Source organism: Dasypus novemcinctus, chromosome 10, assembly GCF_030445035.2.
Source record: "Dasypus novemcinctus isolate mDasNov1 chromosome 10, mDasNov1.1.hap2, whole genome shotgun sequence".
NCBI classification, from domain to species: domain Eukaryota; kingdom Metazoa; phylum Chordata; class Mammalia; order Cingulata; family Dasypodidae; genus Dasypus; species Dasypus novemcinctus.
The window spans coordinates 81,262,300-81,282,490 of NC_080682.1; the positions used below are offsets into that span (position 1 = coordinate 81,262,300).

Genomic DNA, 20,191 nt, shown 5'->3' on the forward strand with positions numbered 1-20,191 from the left:
AGACAAGCTCTGGGAGCAAGTTGTGAAGCACGTAACCCTTAATTCTTAGATTATGGCCCCTCAGCCCAAGAGCCTCGGTGTGTGGGCTTCTCCCCTGTGCCTGGGGGAAGGAGAAGCACTTACATCCCTTGAGTATGACCGGGTGCTTCTTAGAAACATGATCTGAGCTAAGCCTCGCCTCACATTGATGCCGTAGGTAGGTTTTATTGCCATTGTTTTACAGATGAGGAATAGAAGCTCAGAGACAAACTGATTTGCCTGACATCGCTCATGTAAGAAGTCCTGGTGTCAAGACTAAAACTTGGATCTGTCAGCGCCACTGCCCGGCATCTGCACACATCAACCACATCGTCCCCCACAAGAAAATGCCGAGGCCTTTCTAACCCTGCTCGAAGTACTTCTTCTGAGAAAAAGTTGATTTAGAAACGAAAATGCTAAAGAGCGTTTTCAAAATTCTAAGAAATTAGATTAGAATTCAGGACAAACAATGATTCACAGAGGTATCAGAATCCTCAAAGGTTTCTATTTTGAGGAAGTTACCTTTGTGCTCAAGTGGCTGAAATGAACTGAGAAGGAGCCGCCTGCCTTTGCCAAAGGAAATTAGGCACTGCTTCTCCAAGGCTGGTGATTTGAAACCCAGCCCCAGCTCTTGGCGTCTGGAGTGGCTTTACACTTGCCAAGAGGTGACTCTGTTTCTAAGAATACGAAGGGACTAAAGAAGGTGTCCTGGAGACCACAGCATTGCTACAAACAGTTCCTCTCTGTCCCCTTAACTCAACCCGGGGAGGTCAGGAATGCCTATGCCGCCAAATCCAGAAGGCTGAAAAGATAAACCCATCTGATATGTTTGGCTTCAAGTTTTACAGAAACTAAGGGTCTAAAAACCATTTGGGGAAGTTCGACTTTAAACTTCCGTCCATCCTGCCAGTTGTCCTTAAAAGGGCAGGTTAGGATGGATTCTATACTTCTTTCCTTTTCCCTGCAGCAGTGGTGACTTCCCCCAAATGAAGAGGTGGCTTCAATTTAAAAACAAAAAGACATAGTGACATTATTCACAACTGCCAAAAGATGGAAACAACTCAAGTGTACAATCGGTGAATGGAAAAAATATAGTGTAAATGTACAATGGAATATTATTTAGTCATAAAAAGGAATGAAGTCCTGATGGATGTGACAACAAGTTGACAGTTAAAAGCCAGACACAAAAGGACAAATACTGTATGATCTCACTGATTTGAGAATAATTAGAATAAGCAAATGCAATAGATTCAGAATCTAGATATTCTAAGTTACCAGGGAACAGGGTAGGGATACAAAATGGAAAGTTAAGGCTTAAAATATACAGGTTCCTATTTGGAATGATAGAAATGTTTTGGTAATGGATGGTAGTGATGGTAACATAACATTGTGAATGCACTTAACAGTACTGAAATATATATATATGCATATAATCATAAGGGAGAAATGTTAGATCGGATATGTGGTAACAGAATTAAAAATTTTTTAAAAATCCATGCAACTACACAAACAGCGAATCCTGAGTTCAACCATGGACTTTAATTAATAGTACAATTATAAAAAAGGGCCATCATCAGTTGTAACAAATGTTCCGCACCAATGCAAGACGTTGCTGTTGTTGGTTATAGAGTGGTATACAGGAGTCCTGTATTTTATGTATGATTGTTCTGTAAACCCACAACTTCTCTAACAAAAAAAAATTTTTTTTAATTAGAGGAAGCACACAAAACCAAACAGGGGGGGTGGGTGGGCAGAAAGCAAATCCTGGGACAATATATGAATGGAAACAGGGTGAATATCAATGAGTCATATATAACACAGCCCAAAACTAGATTTCCAAAAACAGACGTTTATTTGACCTGTTCAATTACAAAAAAAGTCCCCCTAGGCGCTGAGGAGACACATGACTGATCATCGACTAATCAATGACAACAACAGAAAAGGTACTCACTTTGAATATTTCTCTTTGGATTTTAGTAAAACAAACCAGCACAGTTGCCATGATTATGTGGCACAGGAACTCTATGAGCTAACAATGAAAAGTCCCTGTTTTTGTGTAACCCACAGAGCTAGCTTATTGCCTGTGTATCAGAATCAGGTTGCCCATACATGTTCTCAGGGATTCCTCTAGAGAAGATGGGGATAAAAGTTGGCCAGCACCACGTCTTAAATCAGCATTTACCTGCTCTTCCTATATGGGTGATCTTATTCCCCAGGATTAAACATAGTGTTATTCATTAGGAAGGAGGCCACATATGGAATGCACCTAGAAAAGTTGAATAAAGTTTTGCAAGTCTAAGGTTAAGAACTATGATGAAAACCAAGATATGCATTGCATAGGAAGAGACTATATTTTCAGACTTAGGAGGTCTCAGAAAATTTACCTTCCTTGCAATTTTTCTCAGATTGCAAGGATATGCTCCTATAAAATGAGAGAGTAGACCAAAAAAGAGGGAGTTGGGGCCCTAACACAGGACAGAGATGAAGATAATTCTTAGGTCAATAGCCAGGAAGCTGTTGGGACAATAACTATTCCAAAGTGGAAACAGAGCTAGATGGATCCTGGAAGGATGTCTCCAAGAGAAAAATGGATCCGAGACATTCCCGGGTTTATCTGTCCATTTGGAGGAAAGTTTGAAAGTTCTGTAAGAAACTATGAGGTAGACTTATGTAGACAGGCAAAAACTGAATAAAAAGAGGTAATGAAAAACCCCAGAAAAAACAAAAGTTTTACAATTTAAAAAACAGTCCGAAAATACACATTAACCATGCTGGTGTGCAAAATCCACACACGTTTATAATATTAACACTGAATTAACCCAAAAGTTGTGTTATGACCACATTGGGAGGTTGGAAGAAGGGGGTGTGGTGGGGTCAGGAGTGTTTGTGTGCTAAATTTAGAGAGTGGATCCCTAGACTTACACAGTCAATAGATAAGGTCTAAAATTGATGACCTGAGATATACAGTGTAACCATGTGATTTAGTAATACAAAGATAAACACAGGAAGAAATAGCTGCAAGCACCTGTCCCCAGGGAATAGAACGGGGTGGGGTGGGGGCATGGGAGGTGACTGCTGCTTTTGTGGGTCAACTTAGACTTTACACATATTATTTTATTAAATTAAATTAAGAGCTCATGAAAAATTATACTGAAACATCGTGGAGAGGTTCAAGGAAGGGAAAGAACTATGAAGGGAAACAAAAACATTAAAAGAGTTGAGCTTCAGGATGTTTATTCTATGATGGCCACAAGTTCCCCGGACTCTAAAAGAACTTGGGTCAGATCACAGCAGCTTCCTATGGCCAGATACTCAGGAAAACCAAACCGGAGCCAAGACGCCTGCCTGCCTGCAGGGCTCGCCAAAAAAACTAACGCCGGACCAGAGAAACGCCAGGTGGAATGAAGAAGGTCATAATCTCAATACACAGATGCCTATTTGGACTTGGCGAAATGCTCATGTCTTCTTACTGTTGTTAAAATCCCTCCAGTGATTCTTCATAGCAGTTGAAAAGGTGGTAAAGGTGAATGTGATCCTAAAAACTCCCTATAAAGGGTCAGGTGCCCCGGTTTAGCCAAGGCCTTCCTCCCTCCTCCAGAGCCATGCTTCGAGGTCATGGTCTTGCCTGGCCCCTGGCTCTCCGTTGCTCTTAGCTGCTTGGGGAGGCAGCAGAGAGAAGTGAGAGCACTAGCACTCCAGGTTCATATGACCCTCGGGTCTCGTACCACTGCCCGAGTTATCTGGACAGGCCACTGAAGCCCTCTCGGCCACAGTTTGGTAAGTAGGGATAACAACAACGCAGAATGCCGCAAGGACTGGGCGAGACAGTGCATGGGAGATACATTACACTGTGCCTCGCACGTAACTCATTACTGTTGTTGTTATTATTATCCCAAATAATCATGATGCTTCTTTACTTTGCATGGGATAACTTGAAATTAAGTCTGTCTCCCTGTCAGAAACAAAATGGAAGTACTAAGATTAAAAGCAAAAATTAAGGGCGGGGAAGTGGATTTGGCTCAACGGATAGTGTCTGCCACCACATGGGAGGTCCAGGGTTCAAACCCGGGGCCTCCTTGACCCGTGTGGAGCTGGCCCATGCATGGTGCTAAGGCGCGCAAGGAGTGCCCTGCCACGCAGGGGTGTCCCCACGTGGGGAAGCCCCACACACAAGGAGTGCGCCCAGTAAAGAGAGCCGCCCAGCGCAAAAAAAGCAGCCTGCCCAGGAGTGGCACTGCACACACGGAGAGCTGACACTACAAGATGACGCAACAAAAAGAGACATAGATTCCCGTGCCACTGACAACAACAGAAGCGGACAAAGAAGAACACTCAGCGAATGGACACAGAGAACAGACAACTGGGGGGTGGGGCAGGCAGGGAAGGGGAGAGAAATAAATAAAAAATACATCTTAAAAAAAAAAATTAAGGGCAGAAAGTTTCAGGCACATTAGAGTGAGTCCTACCGTGTGGGTATTACTCGAATGCAGGGCAGCTGAGCAGGGTGCCACCTGCATGCCTCCCCTCTAGCGATCTGCCCCCTGCACCTCACTCAGGCACCTCTCTTCAGGCACCCTCTCGGAAGTCAGTGGTCAGTCCTTGCAGGGCTACCCGATCATCGATCATCGCAGAAGAGACAAACCAGAACAGCACAACTCCAAAAACGGCCGCTTGGGTTTTCCTTTTATTTTTTTTTTAAAGGATTGTTAATGCATTCCATTCCAGAGTGGTCTTTTTTTCTTTTTTTTAAAGATTTATTTATTTATTTAATTCCTCCCCCCCCCGTTTGTCTGTTCTTGGTGTCTGTTTGCTGCGTCTTGTTTCTTTGTCCGCTTCTGTTGTCGTCAGCGGCACGGGAAGTGTGGGCGGCGCCATTCCTGGGCAGGCTGCTCTTTCTTTTCACGCTGGGCGGCTTTCCTCACGGGCGCACTCCTTGCGCGTGAGGCTCCCCCACGCGGGGGACACCCTTGTGTGGCACGGCACTCCTTGCGCACATCAGCGCTGCGCATGGCCAGCTCCACACGGGTCAAGGAGGCCCGGGGTTTGAACCGTGGACCTCCCATATGGTAGACGGACGCCCTAACCACTGGGCCAAAGTCCGTTTCCCCAGAGTGGTCTTATGAGGTAGTTCGCTTTTTTGGAAAAGGGAGGAAAAGTCCCACAGAGTCTGCGCTGCTCCCTTCCGGCGCTGTGCTGCACCATCTGACCTGAAGATGGCAGTCTCTCCCTAGACTTGTTCCAAAAATTCCAAGTATGTGAAGAACGTAGTAAAACCTTGAAAAATGACTGCTGTCAAATAACAGCGAGTGAAAAATTATAATCCACTTAGGAATTTAAAGGAACCAAGAAAAATAACTCACGTCAAGGGATGCTAACATACAAGCTGAAACAGAACGGGGACAAATCACCTACATTTACTTCCTGACCCGTTTCTGCCAGGACTGCCCAGCCACTCCTAGGGCAGTCTGGCCGTTCTCCGCAGGGACAGAGTGGCTAGCTAGCCAAGCCAAGGAGAGTGACCTGCAAGTCAGCCCTTGGAGGGAGCTTTGCTTGGGCTCAGTGAACCTGAAGCAAGCTTCTTCTCACTAGGAGCTAAGTGCTCAGAGGCACATGCCTTGTTCTGGCTGCCTGGCCCCAATGCGGCTTCCTTCTTTTTCCTGTGCTCATCCCACTGGAAACAAGAAACAAGAAACAAGAAAGTCCTTCTTCCCAGGATCTCACATCAGGATGCACCCTCGCTGCTGCCACCCACCTATCTCCACCACCAGATCCAGAGGGGCTGCTATTTTCTTAGAAGGCAGCTTGTCTTGCCCACAGTAGAGCAGCTGAGAGGGTCTAGCACTGACTGAGCGCAGGGAGAGTGACCGCGAAGGCAGCCCCGTGAACGGCCAAGGAAAGCAGACGGAGCCTAGCAGGGGCCTCTGCCCAATGTCTATAAAACTTGGCTTTTCAGATGCTTTCCAGTTGCCTCATCCCCAAATGGTGATTAAGAAAGACGGTTAGTGTCCAGAGCAGTTCAGAGACACAGAGGGAAGCAGAGAGCAGACAAGCTGCTGCCTCGGGAGGGCGTGTGCTGGGGGTGGAGGAGCAGCTATGACAGCTCGGCCACCAGGGCAGGAGAGAGTGGGAAAACCCGGACCCCGCCCCCCCGGGGGGCCACCACCTCTGAATCCTCAGCTGGCAAGTTCACTGGAAGACGTTTCCCATATCCAGTGGGAAGATTGTGCTTGGTAAAATATATGAGAAAAAGATGCGCAAAACCTGGGAGGCAGTCAATCATCAGACCACGGTGGCCTTCTACCAAGGACCTGAAGGCCAAATGCACGTTCGACAATTTACGCCCACTTCAACAACAAAAGAGCTAGAATCCAGACTCTTTTTCCAAACTATGTGACCTAAGACAAGATACTTAACCTTCCTGGGTCTCGGTTTCCTCATCTGCGCATACATAAAGGTCAAATGAAACAGTGAACATGAAAAGTTCTTCGTGAACCATCAAGAGCTGCAGAGATGCTGATGTGCAGGTTATTACTATGACATCACCTGGAAGCCCTAACCTGGGGGAGGGAAGGACCTTCTTTTCTGAAGGGCCAAACCCAGACCGGCCCAAACACCCACTACCCTAATCTGAGATGAAGCAACTGCCTCGGTGGCTTGGGAGCTTCTCCATGGACACTGTGCCCATCTCTACCCCACCAAGGATGTAGGCAATGGTGCTCCTGGTCACCTAGAATGGAAACCTTGCTTCTGATCTGTTTCTGTTGTCTCCAACCTAATCCCCCCACACAAGCCATCTTCCCTTCTTTCTTCCACAGGCCTCGTCAATGTCTGATTTCCTTAGAGCTGCACTGGTCACATTTTCCAAACTATATTCAGGATCTATGATGTGACAAAAGGAATTTTAGTTGATCTGTGAATTTAGGCCTTTGAAAGAAGCTATAATAAAGATATGAAAATGAAATCACCCTTGGCTCTACATGTGTCCCACTGCCTTTATCGAAAAGAATAAAGTTATCTGCAAGATGTATCTGCAGGATTTCGGTGCAGGCTGGGCCAGAGGCCCGCCCATTCCCCAGAGGACGACGACTCGGGCTCCCTCAGGCTGTGAAGACTGCTGACCCCCAACCCCCAGGTCCAGGAGCCCCACGTGTCCAGGCTGTTCCAGACACTGAGAAAGGAAGCACACTCCAGGCAGCAAAATTCCTTGCGTCTCCTGGCTGAGAAGCTTCCATTACCCCAGCCTAGGCACCCCCGGCCCCTTCGGAAATTCACTTCTCTCCTGGAGCCCAAGACAAGTATCCTTATTTTCCTCTTTCTCCAAATGTCCCTCATCACCCTGTCCTCTGGCTACCAATCTAAGACTCAGAAGGAACAAGCCCTGTCCCCCCTACTCCCCCAGGTAGTGGGGCAGTGTCAATTTAATACACTCGGGGACATAACACATAGGAGAGCACTTGACAAATGAGAATGATCTCCTTAAATACTGGCTATTGCCATTACCTTCCCAAATTTCCCAAGCCATAGGTTTTGGAGTCAGACAAAATTCAAATACCCAGCCCTGCCATCTATAAGTTGTGTCCTGGGCTAAGTCATTTCAATTCTCTGAGCCTCTGTTCCCAGTACCTATTTCAACAAGTTTATTTTGAGGACCAAAAGAGACAGCACTATTGCCAAAGCCTGGCAGTGCTTAGCTCTCCTGTTCCTCACTCTCCAAACTATATCACTATCTTCATTCTCAAAAACTCAGTCACTTCCATTTATCCTTCTTGTTCTCCTACAGCTAATTAAGCCCCAAAGTCACAGCCTCTCTCCCTTCTGCCATTTCCCACTTTCCTACTCCTTTGGCCACTGCCCTTGTCCTGGTTTGGGTCTTGACCACCCATCACCTGGGTTGTTGCTTCCCACCTCCAGCCCATCCCCTGTCCTGCTGCGGCCTCACCTTCCTTAAGTTCACATGAGAGCACGCCTTCTCTTAAAGCAAGGGTGTGTGGGGGGAGGGGTGCTAGGAGAATATGTACTCAGACAAAGAGGCACATGTTTAACATCTTTGGAAAGAGTCCTAAGAACCCAGAAACAACGGCTACCTTTTGGCAAGTGAGGTAGGAACTGAAGGAAGGAAAGTCTCCCTCTCTTTCTTTTATGCTTTCAGATTTTTGACCACGTGAATTTGGGACCTATTTAAGAAATGAATTTTAAAAACGAGGCCACCACTGGTTCCCACTGGAATTTCTAGAGAGTCCAACTGCACCTTGCAAGTAAAGCCTCCTGAGTGTTCCCCACCTACCCATTTCTCTGGCCTGATTTCCTGTACATTATTATAAGGCATTCAGAATTTTTAAAAAATCTGTTGAGTGTTCAGTATGTCCCAGGATGTAACTACATGTAACTATCACAATAATACATGGAGCATGAGTCTATTCTGCCCATTTTACAGAATGAAAACAGAAAAAATCCTTACACAGCTGGTAAGGATGCAAATGCCAGCCCCCTCTTTCTACCTGAGTATGATGCCACCTAATGGGTGATACAAAATGTTCTAAAACAGGTGGGAACCTTCTACACCTCTTTCATTCCTTGTCCCACACTCTGAGAATAATCACAGAACCATGGATTGGGAAAAGGACCTCAGAGAAAGCCCAGTTCAATTCTCCAGCTAATGCAAAGAGCCCTTATGCATCTAGCCTGTCCTTGGGGAGCTCAGATTTGGAGAGGCAGCTTTTTGAACTTCTGAACAATTTCTTTATTTCTCCAAAGGTGCAGTGAAGTGGTTAAGAATACAGAGTGGAGCCAAATCTTGGCCCAGCCACTTAGTGGTAGACCTTGATAATGTTACTTAATGTTTCTGAATCTCTGTTCCTTTATACATAGCCTGCCATAATAACAGTACCTAGGTGAAAATGTTTGGCATACAGTGCCTATAATATAGCTCAGCAAGTTCTGATGATTATCATTATTGCTATAATACATAGAGGAGTTTCCTACGTTCTTTACATTAAGCATGCATTTCCAGCTCAGGTTTTGCTTCTGTACCATACCACAGAACTTTCCTTCCTCTTCAAAAGAGAGCAATCTAGAGAGAGCAATCTCCTTGCCTTTCCCTCTCTATCCCAAAGAATTCTTTCCTCTGGTTATGTAACTCCTACCTAAGTAAACCCCTTCAGACTGTTCCCACTCAGGGTTCCTGCTCATTCTGGCTTCCAGAACTCGGCAGGCATTAAACAACCTGGTGCTTAGAAGGCTCAAAGTGCAGGGTTGCCAGCTGTGGAGCAGGATGTGGCTGAGCTACCTGCCACGCCCAGGGAGTGGGCAGGGGTAGGTGAAAGAGTCACACAAGGCTTAAGGGGAGAACGGCTCCCTGTGAGCGCTCAGGATTCAGTTTACAGCTCACACTGTGGCCAGGTTTTCATCTGTCTCAAGCAGGGGCTCTTAACCTTTTTCGTTCCATGGACCCCTTTGCCAGCCAGGTGAAAACCACAGACCTTTACTAAGTCCACACTATATTGTGTATTATTAATAACTATATCACACCCACACCAACACAGCCCCACAGGAATCATGTTTTTTTAAATTTCAACTCAAGCTCACTGACCCTTTGTTTAGAATCCCTGGTCTAAAGGAAAAGCTGCCTAACGTCCAGGTGAGGATGTTTTAAATAGTCCACCTTGGGTAGAGGATCTTGGAATTACACTTGAAGTCCTTTGTTACACAACACTGAGATCATGCAAGGAAGTACATTTTCAAGCATTACTAACCATTCTTAAAACAGTCTTTGTTTTTTAGACTTCTCCTTCCTTTCTTCACCCTCTGCTGTTTTTCTCTTGGGTTTAGTGGAGCCAAAGGTAACAGAGGGACTGACTTGCTGGTTCTTCACCAATATAAACCAGCACCAACTCGGGGAAACACTGCTGGGTGATTGACACAGGAGGTACAGCCAGCAGAGGGCGCGCATCTCCCTCAGTATACTTTCATCTGTTGCTCATACATGAAAGTCTTGGGCTACAAAAACAAGCTACTCATCAGATAGAAATGGACAGTACAGTGTTTCGGCTACAAACTCAGGATGTGGAGTCATCAGACGAGGGTTTGAATCCTACCTCCAACATCAGTTAACTGTCTAAGTATTGGGTAAGTTACCCTATAAGGATTAAAAAATGTCTGCTGCTGGCACATAGGAAATGTTTAATAAGCCTCAGCTGTCACTACTTCTAGTGCTACCACTCGTATCACTACTAGTATCACTGGCACTAGCAGTGGCAGAACTGTGAAGAAGTCTTTAGTGGTGCCCGTGATGACATATATGGTGAACTGGATAATTCCTAGAAATGCTCATAATGAGAGCGTGTTCTAGCCTGAGGAAGCGAATGAGGATTTTGGCTTGCCTTGGCTGCTGCCTAAGCAGCACCTGACTGCGGCCAAGCCTTCCCTCCTGGGGGACGGTACAGCAGCCTGGGGTTCAAGGCCGGCTTCAGCTCTGACAGCAATCACTCCAAGCCTCTCCGAAAAAGGGAAAAGAATTACCCAACTCAGAGGCTGTGGTAAGGATTAAGGAAATCACTATTGAAAAACAATCAGTACTGCACCTGGCTAATGTATCTGGTTTTTTGTTTTTGACAGCACTACGTATGGAAGATCTCTTCTGCTAAAAATATTTTATAACCACATGATTCTAATGCGAGCCCAAGCCATAACTAACAAGTAGGGGGAAATACATGTATAGGCCTGTATGTAGAAAGATTTGGGGAATCTAAATGCAAAGTTTCACTTGTTTAAGGTCCTTAAATTACTTGTCACTTTCTTGGCTTACATATCAAATTACCATGCTTATTGTTTAATGTTAAACTTTAGTATCTCCAAACATATTAAAATGTACATGTTATATTTATTCATTAAAGATGGCTTTACTTTTTCCTATCATGGAAACAAACAAACAAAAAAAGTGAAATTGCAGTTTGAGAAGGCAGAAAACTTGAGCACTAAAGAAAGCAGCCGGATGCCACAACTTCCCCAGTTTAAGCTTAGTCCTGAAGTCCCATCACAGTTCCCTGTAACAGCACCTCATGTTTGCACAATAAAGCATATATTATATAATTTGAGAGGCTGCTGCTTGAGACATTCTCAAAAAGTTGGTTTTTTTTAAAAAGATTTATTTATTCTTTATTTATTTCTCTCCCTTCCCTCCCCCCTCTCCAATTGTCTGCTCTCTGTGTCCATTCAGTGTGTGTTCTTCTGTGACCACTCCTATCCTTATCAGCGGCCCTGGGAATTTGTTTCTTTTTGTTGCGTCATCTTGCTGTGTCAGCTCTCCGTGTGTGTGGCACCATTCTTGGGCAGGCTGCACTTTCTTTTGCGCTGGGCGGCTCTCCTTATGGGGCGCACGCCTTGAGCATGGGGCTCCCCTACGCGGGGGACACCCCCGCGTTGCACAGCACTCCTTGCGCACATCAGCACTGCGCATGGGCGAGCTCCACATGGGTCAAGGAGGCCCGGGATTTGAACCACGGACCTCCCATGCGGTAGACGGACGCCCTAACCACTGGAGCAAGTCTGCTTCCCTCAAAATGTTTTAAATAATTCTTTCACTTCTCCCCCATTTCAATTAGTCAACCATCTTCTTTACAAGAATTTCACCCTCCCCTCTAACATATGAACAATCCTTGTCATACGCTGGCATTTCTACTAAAATCAAATATATATCTGCCAGGTATACAAATGCATTTAATTACAAAACAAATGTTCACAACACAGGAATATTAGAAGAGACATCAATTATTGAGACTGATGTTTGATACAGTAAAATAATTTCACAATAGTGATAGTTTTGTTTGACATTATTTGAAATGAAACTGATAAAACTTTCAGGTTAGAACTTAAGCCATAACAATGTCATAAAACAACATGCCAGAAGCAACAACATAAGCATTATGTTGAGATTATACCTTCTTAAACTAAGGAACAAGTAACTTTCAACTTCGAAGAAGGACCATTATTCCATATACGCACTTAGCATCATCTGACAAACTTTGTATTTGTTTGTTTGAGTGGTTCTCGTTTGTCTTCACCAGAATGTACACTCTATGAGAATAATGACTTTGTTTAGTTCAGTGCTGAAATCCTCAACACCTCAAACTGTGCTGGGCATGCAGCAGGTACTCACAAGTTCTTTGTTGAATGGATTCCGATTTCTCCCACTTCCCAACTCATATGCTCTAAAATATAATTATTTTCTCATGGGGTTCAAGGATATTGACATACAACAGGCTTTCCATTATTTCAGGGCCTTTGAAGTCATTCACTGAGGTCTTATCTATATAGCCAAAGATTTTATTCCTCAATAAAAGGGATTAAAGCCCAAATCCAGGTGAACCGCCCAGACTGTCCAATGGAATTCTGAATGTACCTGAAAAGCACACATCTCTGAACATTTTTTGGGACTTGACGGGCCTTGGCTTCTTGAAACTATGTGCCACCTGTCACTGGCTGCTTTACATACTTCAGGTTCACCCCCCTCTCTCAGCTTCTGGCTATTGTGACACCATCACAGCTCTCCCTGTCGCTTGCATTGAGCCATCGCCATTGTAATCCTCGCCCCCTGCAGTTACAATCCCCAAGGGCACAGAGAGAGTGTGCAGGGAGCACTGTGACCCATCTTCTGTCCAGCACCTTGCACATGCAGGGGCTCAGGAAATGCTACAGAACAGACTGAATGAAATGATCACTGAATTTTTTACAAAATTTTAAGCCCAGTAAATTAAGGGTAACAAAAACGTGCAATTGGACAGTTTGGGTACCTGAGAGGTTCAGGACTGGAGAGCACAGTAACCCTGGGGGCAGTGGGGGGGCCACAGCCTGTTAACCTGGGCAACACCTACCACCCGGGCTTCTGCTTCCCAGTGCCTTCAAGTTCCATTGCTAAATACTGGTCACAAGCAAAGGCAGATTTGTACACACAGGAGATAGACTGAATATAAAATTCAAGAGACCTTCAATTGGGCAGTGGTGTTTCACAGTAGTGAAAAGAGTATATGGAAGCATATTTGGGTTTCTGATTCCTCTGCTTATTGGCTAACTAACCTGAAGAAGTCATTTAATGAGTCTGGGCCTTAGTTTCTTCATCTGTAAAATGGGGAAAACAGAACCTCCTCCTTGAAGCATTCTGAGGACAGAATGAAATAATCAAGGACGAAGTGCTCTGAAAACAATGAGGGGGAAGCAGACTTGGCCCAGTGGTTAGGGCGTCTGTCTACCACATGAGAGGTCCATGGTTCAAACCCCAGGCCTCCTTGATGTGTGTGGAGCTGGCCCATGCGAGTGCTGATACGTGCAAGGAGTGCTGTGCCACGCAGGGGTGTCCCCGCATAGGGGAGTCCCATGCGCAAAGAGTGCACCCCATAAGGAGAGCCACCCAGCACGAAAAAAGTGCAGCCTGCCCAGGAATGGCACCGCACACACGGAGAGCTGACACAACAAAAAGAAACAGATTCCTGTGCCACTGACAACAACAGAAGCGGACAAAGAAGATACAGCAAAGAGACACAGATAACAGACAACCGGGGCGGAGGGGTGTGGGGGGGAATAAATAAATCTAAACAATGAGGTATTACACAAACACTAGTTACATTATGCAGAAGCAACATCTGGGCCAAATTAAAGAATGGGAAGTATAGTCTCACGAAGGTAATCTTTTTGTTTATTTCAATGCCCCCACAAATTTGGATTTTAACCCATTATTATCACCTTTGTAGAAGTACTACTTGAGAAGTGATCCCTGGTCTCAATAGACAAACTTTGTCTATTGATTGGCCCAAGGATCTACTTTATATCTTTCCCCCATTTTTCCTCTAATTTTGAAGCAGGTTCTATTTTTCCACCAGCATCTAGAGTTCACACTTAGACCCAGGAACATCAGTGGCCCACAGAGAGGTTCCACTGCGTCTCCACTGGTGAAGGCAGGTGAAGCCCCTCTGCCATCAGGGGTCATCCTCAGCCTAGCAACAGAGCTTTGCCCTGAGCTCAAGTACCACCACTTCTGGGATGGGATACCTCCAACTCTTCCGCATCTCGGTTACTGACCCCAGACTGTGACCTCATTCATAACATGTTTTTCTGATAACAGAAGGAGAGCAGGGTGGGCAGACACACAGGCAGCTCTTGGTTTGCCCTCAGATTGTGGGGTGGGATGAGACAGAGAACGCGGAAAGAAGTTGGTGAGGATCCCAAAGACAAACTCATGACTCCTTCAATTGTGCCTTGGGCTCACCCACTCACAGATGCAGTGTTCACACTCACAGCCAAGGAGTGGGTGTGAGGAAAGGGTACTAGGCTTGCTGGGTGGCATAGAAGGGATGATCACATATGTATGGGAACTGGTGGGCCTGGCTGATAAACAATGGAATGACGGGTCCTGGACGGGGTGGGGGAGATGGAAAAGAAGAAAGATGACAAATAAGAGTACAAATGCCAAAGTCAATTGGATTTATTAGATCATAACGCACTGCATTCTATGCTATTAAAAGTGCCATTTCATTACTTTTCCTTAAGATAACTTTCTTCTTGCGGGAACAAGATGTAGTGTAACAATTATTCAGTATAGCACAATCAACACTAAATTAAATGTTTAGGCTTTCTCGGGCACTTTAAAGACCTGAGCTTGAATCTCAAATACATCAGACATTAACTGTGACTTTGGGGAAGTAACTTAACCTCTCTGTTTCCTTATCTATCAGACAGTACCTAGTAGGTATTGTGATTTTTGTGAGGATAAAATGTGACCATATATCTAAATAGCTTTGCATAGCAACATCCATAAAACAAGGCTCAGTAAGTGTTACCTGTCATTAAATTTTACTACCAACAAATGCCTCTTGAGGTCCTTCCTTCAGATCCAGTCTTTTCTGGAGATTGGGGGCCAAAATGGCAATAAATACTCACTTCTCAAGTTCTACATATTTATTAATAGGACCACTTTTTTGCTTGATTGAAAGCTGTTTGGCTATTCTTTCACATTTGTGTTTCACACAATACTTGTGAGGTAGGAGGGCTGGGAAAAGGAAGAGGAGAGGGGAGGAGGTGAAGCGGGGCAGGAAGCAAATCCCAGCTTCAAGGGACACTTCTCTGAGCACACTCACCGAGTCGGGGTCTCGCTGCTGTTCAAGAAAAGCTGAGAATTCCACCAGGCGAAGCTTGGTTGTGCCAATGGAGCGGCCCTGCCAGGCAGGGACCGAGGGAGCTGGGGCTGACGCAGGCTCAAACCCTGAAAGACCAACAGTCACCTTTAGTCCTGGCACTCGCTGCACCTCAGGCCCCAGGCCACTAGTGGGGCAGGGCTTTATACCAAACGGATGACTAGGAGACCAACAAGGTCCCCTCATCAGCATCTAGGGGTGGAATTAAGTTAGGAAGGCGTGGGATTCTGGCAGAGGATCCCAGCGACAGTGACCAGGAGAAGCAAAGCCACGTGCTCCTCATAAAGCCAGCTTCAGCTACAGGGATGGGCTGAGGCATGCCTTGAAAGGAGAGAAACTGTATTGTCTAAAAGGAGAAGACAGACAAGAGAACACCTGATACTGGACTAAGGGACTTGGCCAACTGTGACTGAAGAGTCAGAGGTGAATGCTTCCAAAGATTTCCTGCGAGACCGTGCCGTGGTGGGCACTCCTTTTACCTGTCCATCTCCTTTCGTGAGACTGTGGTCACCAACACTCAGGAATATTCTCAGGATGCACCATGGTACCAGAGCTGAGGACACCACGTGAATGCATTTCAGTGGAGAGCACCGTACCCTGGGCTGTTCACCTGAGCAACTCCATATGCACACGTGCCTGCATGCGTGCAATCGTGGGTACGGGAACGTCTGGTGGAGGGAGATGGGGGACCGGCCAGATTTATGTTTTCTGGTTTGGGCTTCCATGTAAGTTGTCCTTTAAAGAAAGTTCTAGAAACTGAAATATACTTTTCTAAGAAAGGGTGAATAAACCACATCTGCTCTTAAGACTTCAATTGCCCAATTCCGCCTGCTCATGATGAGGAAGGAGGCACAGCAACTTCCCCTTCTACGGATTATTAAGTATCCTAAGTGAAAGCAATCGGGCTTCCTGTTTCTTTAAAAACCCATTGGCAGAACTGCCGGGAGAGGAGTGGAGGGAATGAGGACCTGGCAGGGGACGCCTGTGATCCTCTGCAGCGCCAGGCGTTATAAGCCCTGCTTAAGGAGAGTCGGGACAGGAGGGGGCATCCATGGTCCTGCAAGTACGGAGAAATGTACAGCTGTGGCTAACACAAGCGTCTCTCCTCCCCAGGAACCGTCGACAGCCCGGAGGTCAGCTGCTCGGGGCCCTGCCCTGGGGATAGCCTCCCCACACTGAGACTCACCTGGGATGGGGGCCGTGACTGCTGGCTGGATGGGATAGGCCTGCTGCACAAAGGGCTTGACGCTGGGGAAAGAAGTTTTGGAGAGTCAGAACGTAGACTGTCAGCAGCTACTACCCCCACCCAGCCTGACATCCCCCAATAACTCGCTGCCTACAGTCAGTAACAAATCCCAGGCAGAGCTCGGCAGAGACAAAGTTGCTCTCGCCAAATGAGTGGGGCCAGCGGGGCGCTAGGGGTCAAGCCACCATGCCGCCTGCAGGCTCCATGGGCAAGCAGGACAGATGTCAGTCAGGCTGACTGCCACATGCTTAGACATCTGTCTTCGAGCGTCCCTTCTCATCTCGGTGGAGACTGAGGCCAGCAGTCACCATTTCCAGGCAAGGTTTTGGGCAGGCTTCAGGCCTTCCTTCTCTAGGCTAAATAGCCCCAATTCTTCTGACATATACAGGCAGGATTTCCTTTTTGCTTTCATCCCCCAAGCCTTCCCTCACTGAGCTTTGCTTCCCTTACCTCCAAAGCATCAGCGGGATTTTCTATTAGCTGCTTCTACCCCAGGGAAAGCTGAAATGAATGGGCTATAGGGTAACTCTTCTGCCCACTCTCAGGCCAGGCAGTCCCAGGAAGACCCGGGGCTCTGCCCTCCAAGGCCAGGGAGGCACAAGGACTGAGTCCCTGTTTCAAGCTGGATGACTCTGGAAACTCTAATACTTCAGTTGGGAGGGAGATGTTCAAACGTCTCCCAGGTCCCAGAGTTCAGCCCTCTACCGGCCTCAGTAGCACTAACTCAGTGGAGAGCGAGGGGTGACTCGGGTAATCTCAGGTTAAACCTCTTTTCTGTGAGAAGCCCCAAGGCAGTCTGGCCCCTGGGGCAGGGCTCTCCTCAGACTTACTCTTGCGAGGATCCCGGCTGTCCTGTTTGAATCATTCCTGGCCAGAACTGGAAGGCAAAGTGCAAGAGGCTTCAGGACCAGGAGTTTACTTCCATGTACAGTTCAGGGAGTCTAAGCACTGCAACCCCTGCTAAAGGACAGCAGCTTCTGATCACCCACCGGCTGCAGATTCACCCTCACCAGGTGCAGATGTGGTCACCTGTGCCCACAAGACCAAGACCTACCTCCCTAGCCCAGCACCCAGGACCCCCTTAGTTCCTCTCCTGAAAACATCCCTGAGCGCAGGGACCAGGCAGGAACTCTGAGAGTACTGGGAAAGCTACAGGGGCCCACAAATATTTTGTCTTGATCCATGCACCTATCCACCCTTCTCTTCCTCCCTCAACTCTGAAGTATTTCCATGCTATTCCACAGCTCACAGCACTGAAGGCCCAGCAGGGTGGAGGCCAAAGCTCAGAACAAGAGGGCAGGGAGACAGTGAAGCAAAGCAGACACTTTCTTTGCTGTGAGTTTCCCTGAGGCCTCTGGTGCCTGTCATCCCCCTGCCCAGAGAGGCAGGTTAATTAATATAAAGGAAAAATATACAGACTTTGGTTTACAGTCCTGAGTTTATATCCTAACTACATACCCAGGTGACTTGCTAAGTTACTTAGCTTCTTGACCTTTTTTTTTCACTAAGGAACCTCAGTTTTCTTATCTGTTAAATGGCAGTAACAGTAAGAAGCATTTAAGATTATTATGAGGATTAACTGAGATTACAATATAAAGCTTCTCAGCTATTGGGAGGTATCAAAAGGAAAATGGTATTAGATTACTTTGTCCTCTTAACAGTCATTATAAAATGACCCTAAGGACACAGAGGCAGAGAGAAGGGCCAGGAAGAGGATGAGAGCTGATAAGGCAGATCACTGCCCACAAGGGTTCCGGCAATGTGGTGTGTAACTCCACGTTTAGGGACCAAGGGTTCCTCCTCCTCTTCCTCTCTTTCTCCTTCTTTCTTCCCCCTTTTTCCCTCTCCCTCCTCCACCATTTTGCACCCCCACCAGTTCGCCACAGGAAGCCCTGGATGGAAGGTTGAATGCTGGCCCACACAGACCCCACAAGCCCTAGCGGCCGTCGCCACAGGGCTCACTGGCGACTTACCCCCGGTGCGCCCGGGAAGGTGGGGCGTGGGATGCCAGGCAGCCCCAGCTTGTTGTGAATGGCAGTTGCTGAGACTATCTGGGCGGACGACATGGCTGCCATGTGCTGCAGGGCCTTATCCTTCGCGGTCTGATCCTTGAATGTGACAGTGACACACCGGCTTAATACATAAGGCAGGACTACCAGGCAGGTTAAACAGGCACAGCCACAAGCACAGGGACTAAAATACAGAGCCGCAAAATAGGCCAAAAGAGCAAACATGCACTGACAAATAAATACAGCCAGAAGGCGAAAACTGACTGAATCGACTATAACTCTGAACCCTCGCTGAGAATACCCAATGGCAATATGTAAAAAAAAAATCTTTAACTCCATTTTCCAACAGAATGGGAAGCCTCGGAGAAGAAGGTACAATGGGTATTATTTTCCAGCTTCCAGAGGGAGTTCTCCATCAATTACACAGCATATTCAAGAGAATAAAAGGGGCCCTGCTTTTAAGCATACGGATGGGAGGAGGGCTGAGGGGAAAGACGTGGCTGTGGATTTGGGGTAAGACCATCCACAAAGCGCCTCAAGGCCCTGTTTGGGTGTGTGCTGTTGCATCACATGGCCACAGTCCCAGGAGCCGCTGGGGTCATGCATGTTCCAGAAACCCTTGCAGACACCTGGTGGTGGCAGCTCAGAAGCAGAGGGGCAAGGGGCAAGGGGCAGGGGGCAGGGGGTGGGGCCAAGCAGCATGCTGGTGGGGCGCATGCTTTCTCAGCTATCCCCGCCACGGGTCTAAAGCTACTTGGGTTCTTTCTAAAGCTGAGGACACGGAGGGATGCTACAGGCAAATGGTTTCTCCTTTTCTTAAGTGTGTCTCTCTAGAAAAGCCAAGGCTGATAACACAAAGCTAGCCAAAAAGTCTGCCAAGCACAGTTAAAGTACAGAACACTGTTTGGTGAAAATACTTACCATGCTTGTTACCTGGATACAATAATAAACAATTTGTTAAAATGATTGTGTACAAAGGCAGGGTTATTTTTCTTCTTCATTTAAAAAATATGTATGGATACAAGCACACTACTCAAGTACAATAAAATACGTATGAGTTTTGTTTTGTCCCCCCCTCCACATTTTAGGAGGAATACATGATCCAGATGCCTATGTAGAAGGCAATTAGCAAGAAGGGCACCCAACAAGAGCCATAATCAGAAACTATCCCCGACTCCTTTGAGCTGGTTCTATGGCTTCTCCGGTACCCCTGGATAAACGGTCAGACCCCTGGCGTGGGCCAGGCCCACTGGGCAGGTAGGCTTTCACGCTCAGTAAACACATCGAGGCTTCTGGCTGCCAACTGAAGGTTCATACAAATCAGCCAGGCCAGGAATCCTTCTTTCCTTTAACATCAAAGCAGGAACAAAAGGGTGATACCAAAATAGAAAATTAAAAAAAAAAAAAAAAAAAAAAAAGGTGCCTCCACAGCTGCCACTTAGGGTTCAGAGAGTGAAAATGGGTCAAGGGAAACTTCAGGCCAAGATGCTGAGTACCAGTTGAGAGGCTGCTTCCATACTTGCAGATTTAAGCAAAGGTGATGGAATGTGAGGTGCCAAAGGTAAAGTCAAAGAAGTCAAAAAGAAAAGAAAAAGGAAAAAAAAATACAAGAAAAGGAAACAAAACAAAACCAAAAAACCCAGAAGCCTCCAAAAACGACTAATAGAGGCTTCTGGAAAGCTCTATTAGGTGCTGTCAAGGTTTAAATACCACTTTGCACTTTGTCCCATAACTGC

At 46.5% G+C, this 20,191-nt stretch overlaps 1 protein-coding gene across 4 annotated transcripts in view; it reads right to left on the reverse strand.

The window, feature by feature from the left end:
- TEAD1 (TEA domain transcription factor 1) overlaps window positions 1-20,191 on the reverse strand; it is a 279,363-nt gene that overhangs the window by 47,278 nt on the left and 211,894 nt on the right. For all 4 annotated transcript variants that reach the window (XM_058305713.2, XM_058305714.2, XM_058305715.2 and 1 more), the window contains 4 exons: window positions 18,420-18,554; window positions 17,277-17,323; window positions 16,387-16,448; window positions 15,144-15,268 (listed from right to left, as the gene is read on the reverse strand). In XM_058305713.2, coding sequence (XP_058161696.1) covers window positions 15,144-15,268; window positions 16,387-16,448; window positions 17,277-17,323; window positions 18,420-18,554 — 369 coding nt within the window. The remainder of the gene's footprint in view (window positions 1-15,143; window positions 15,269-16,386; window positions 16,449-17,276; window positions 17,324-18,419; window positions 18,555-20,191) is intronic.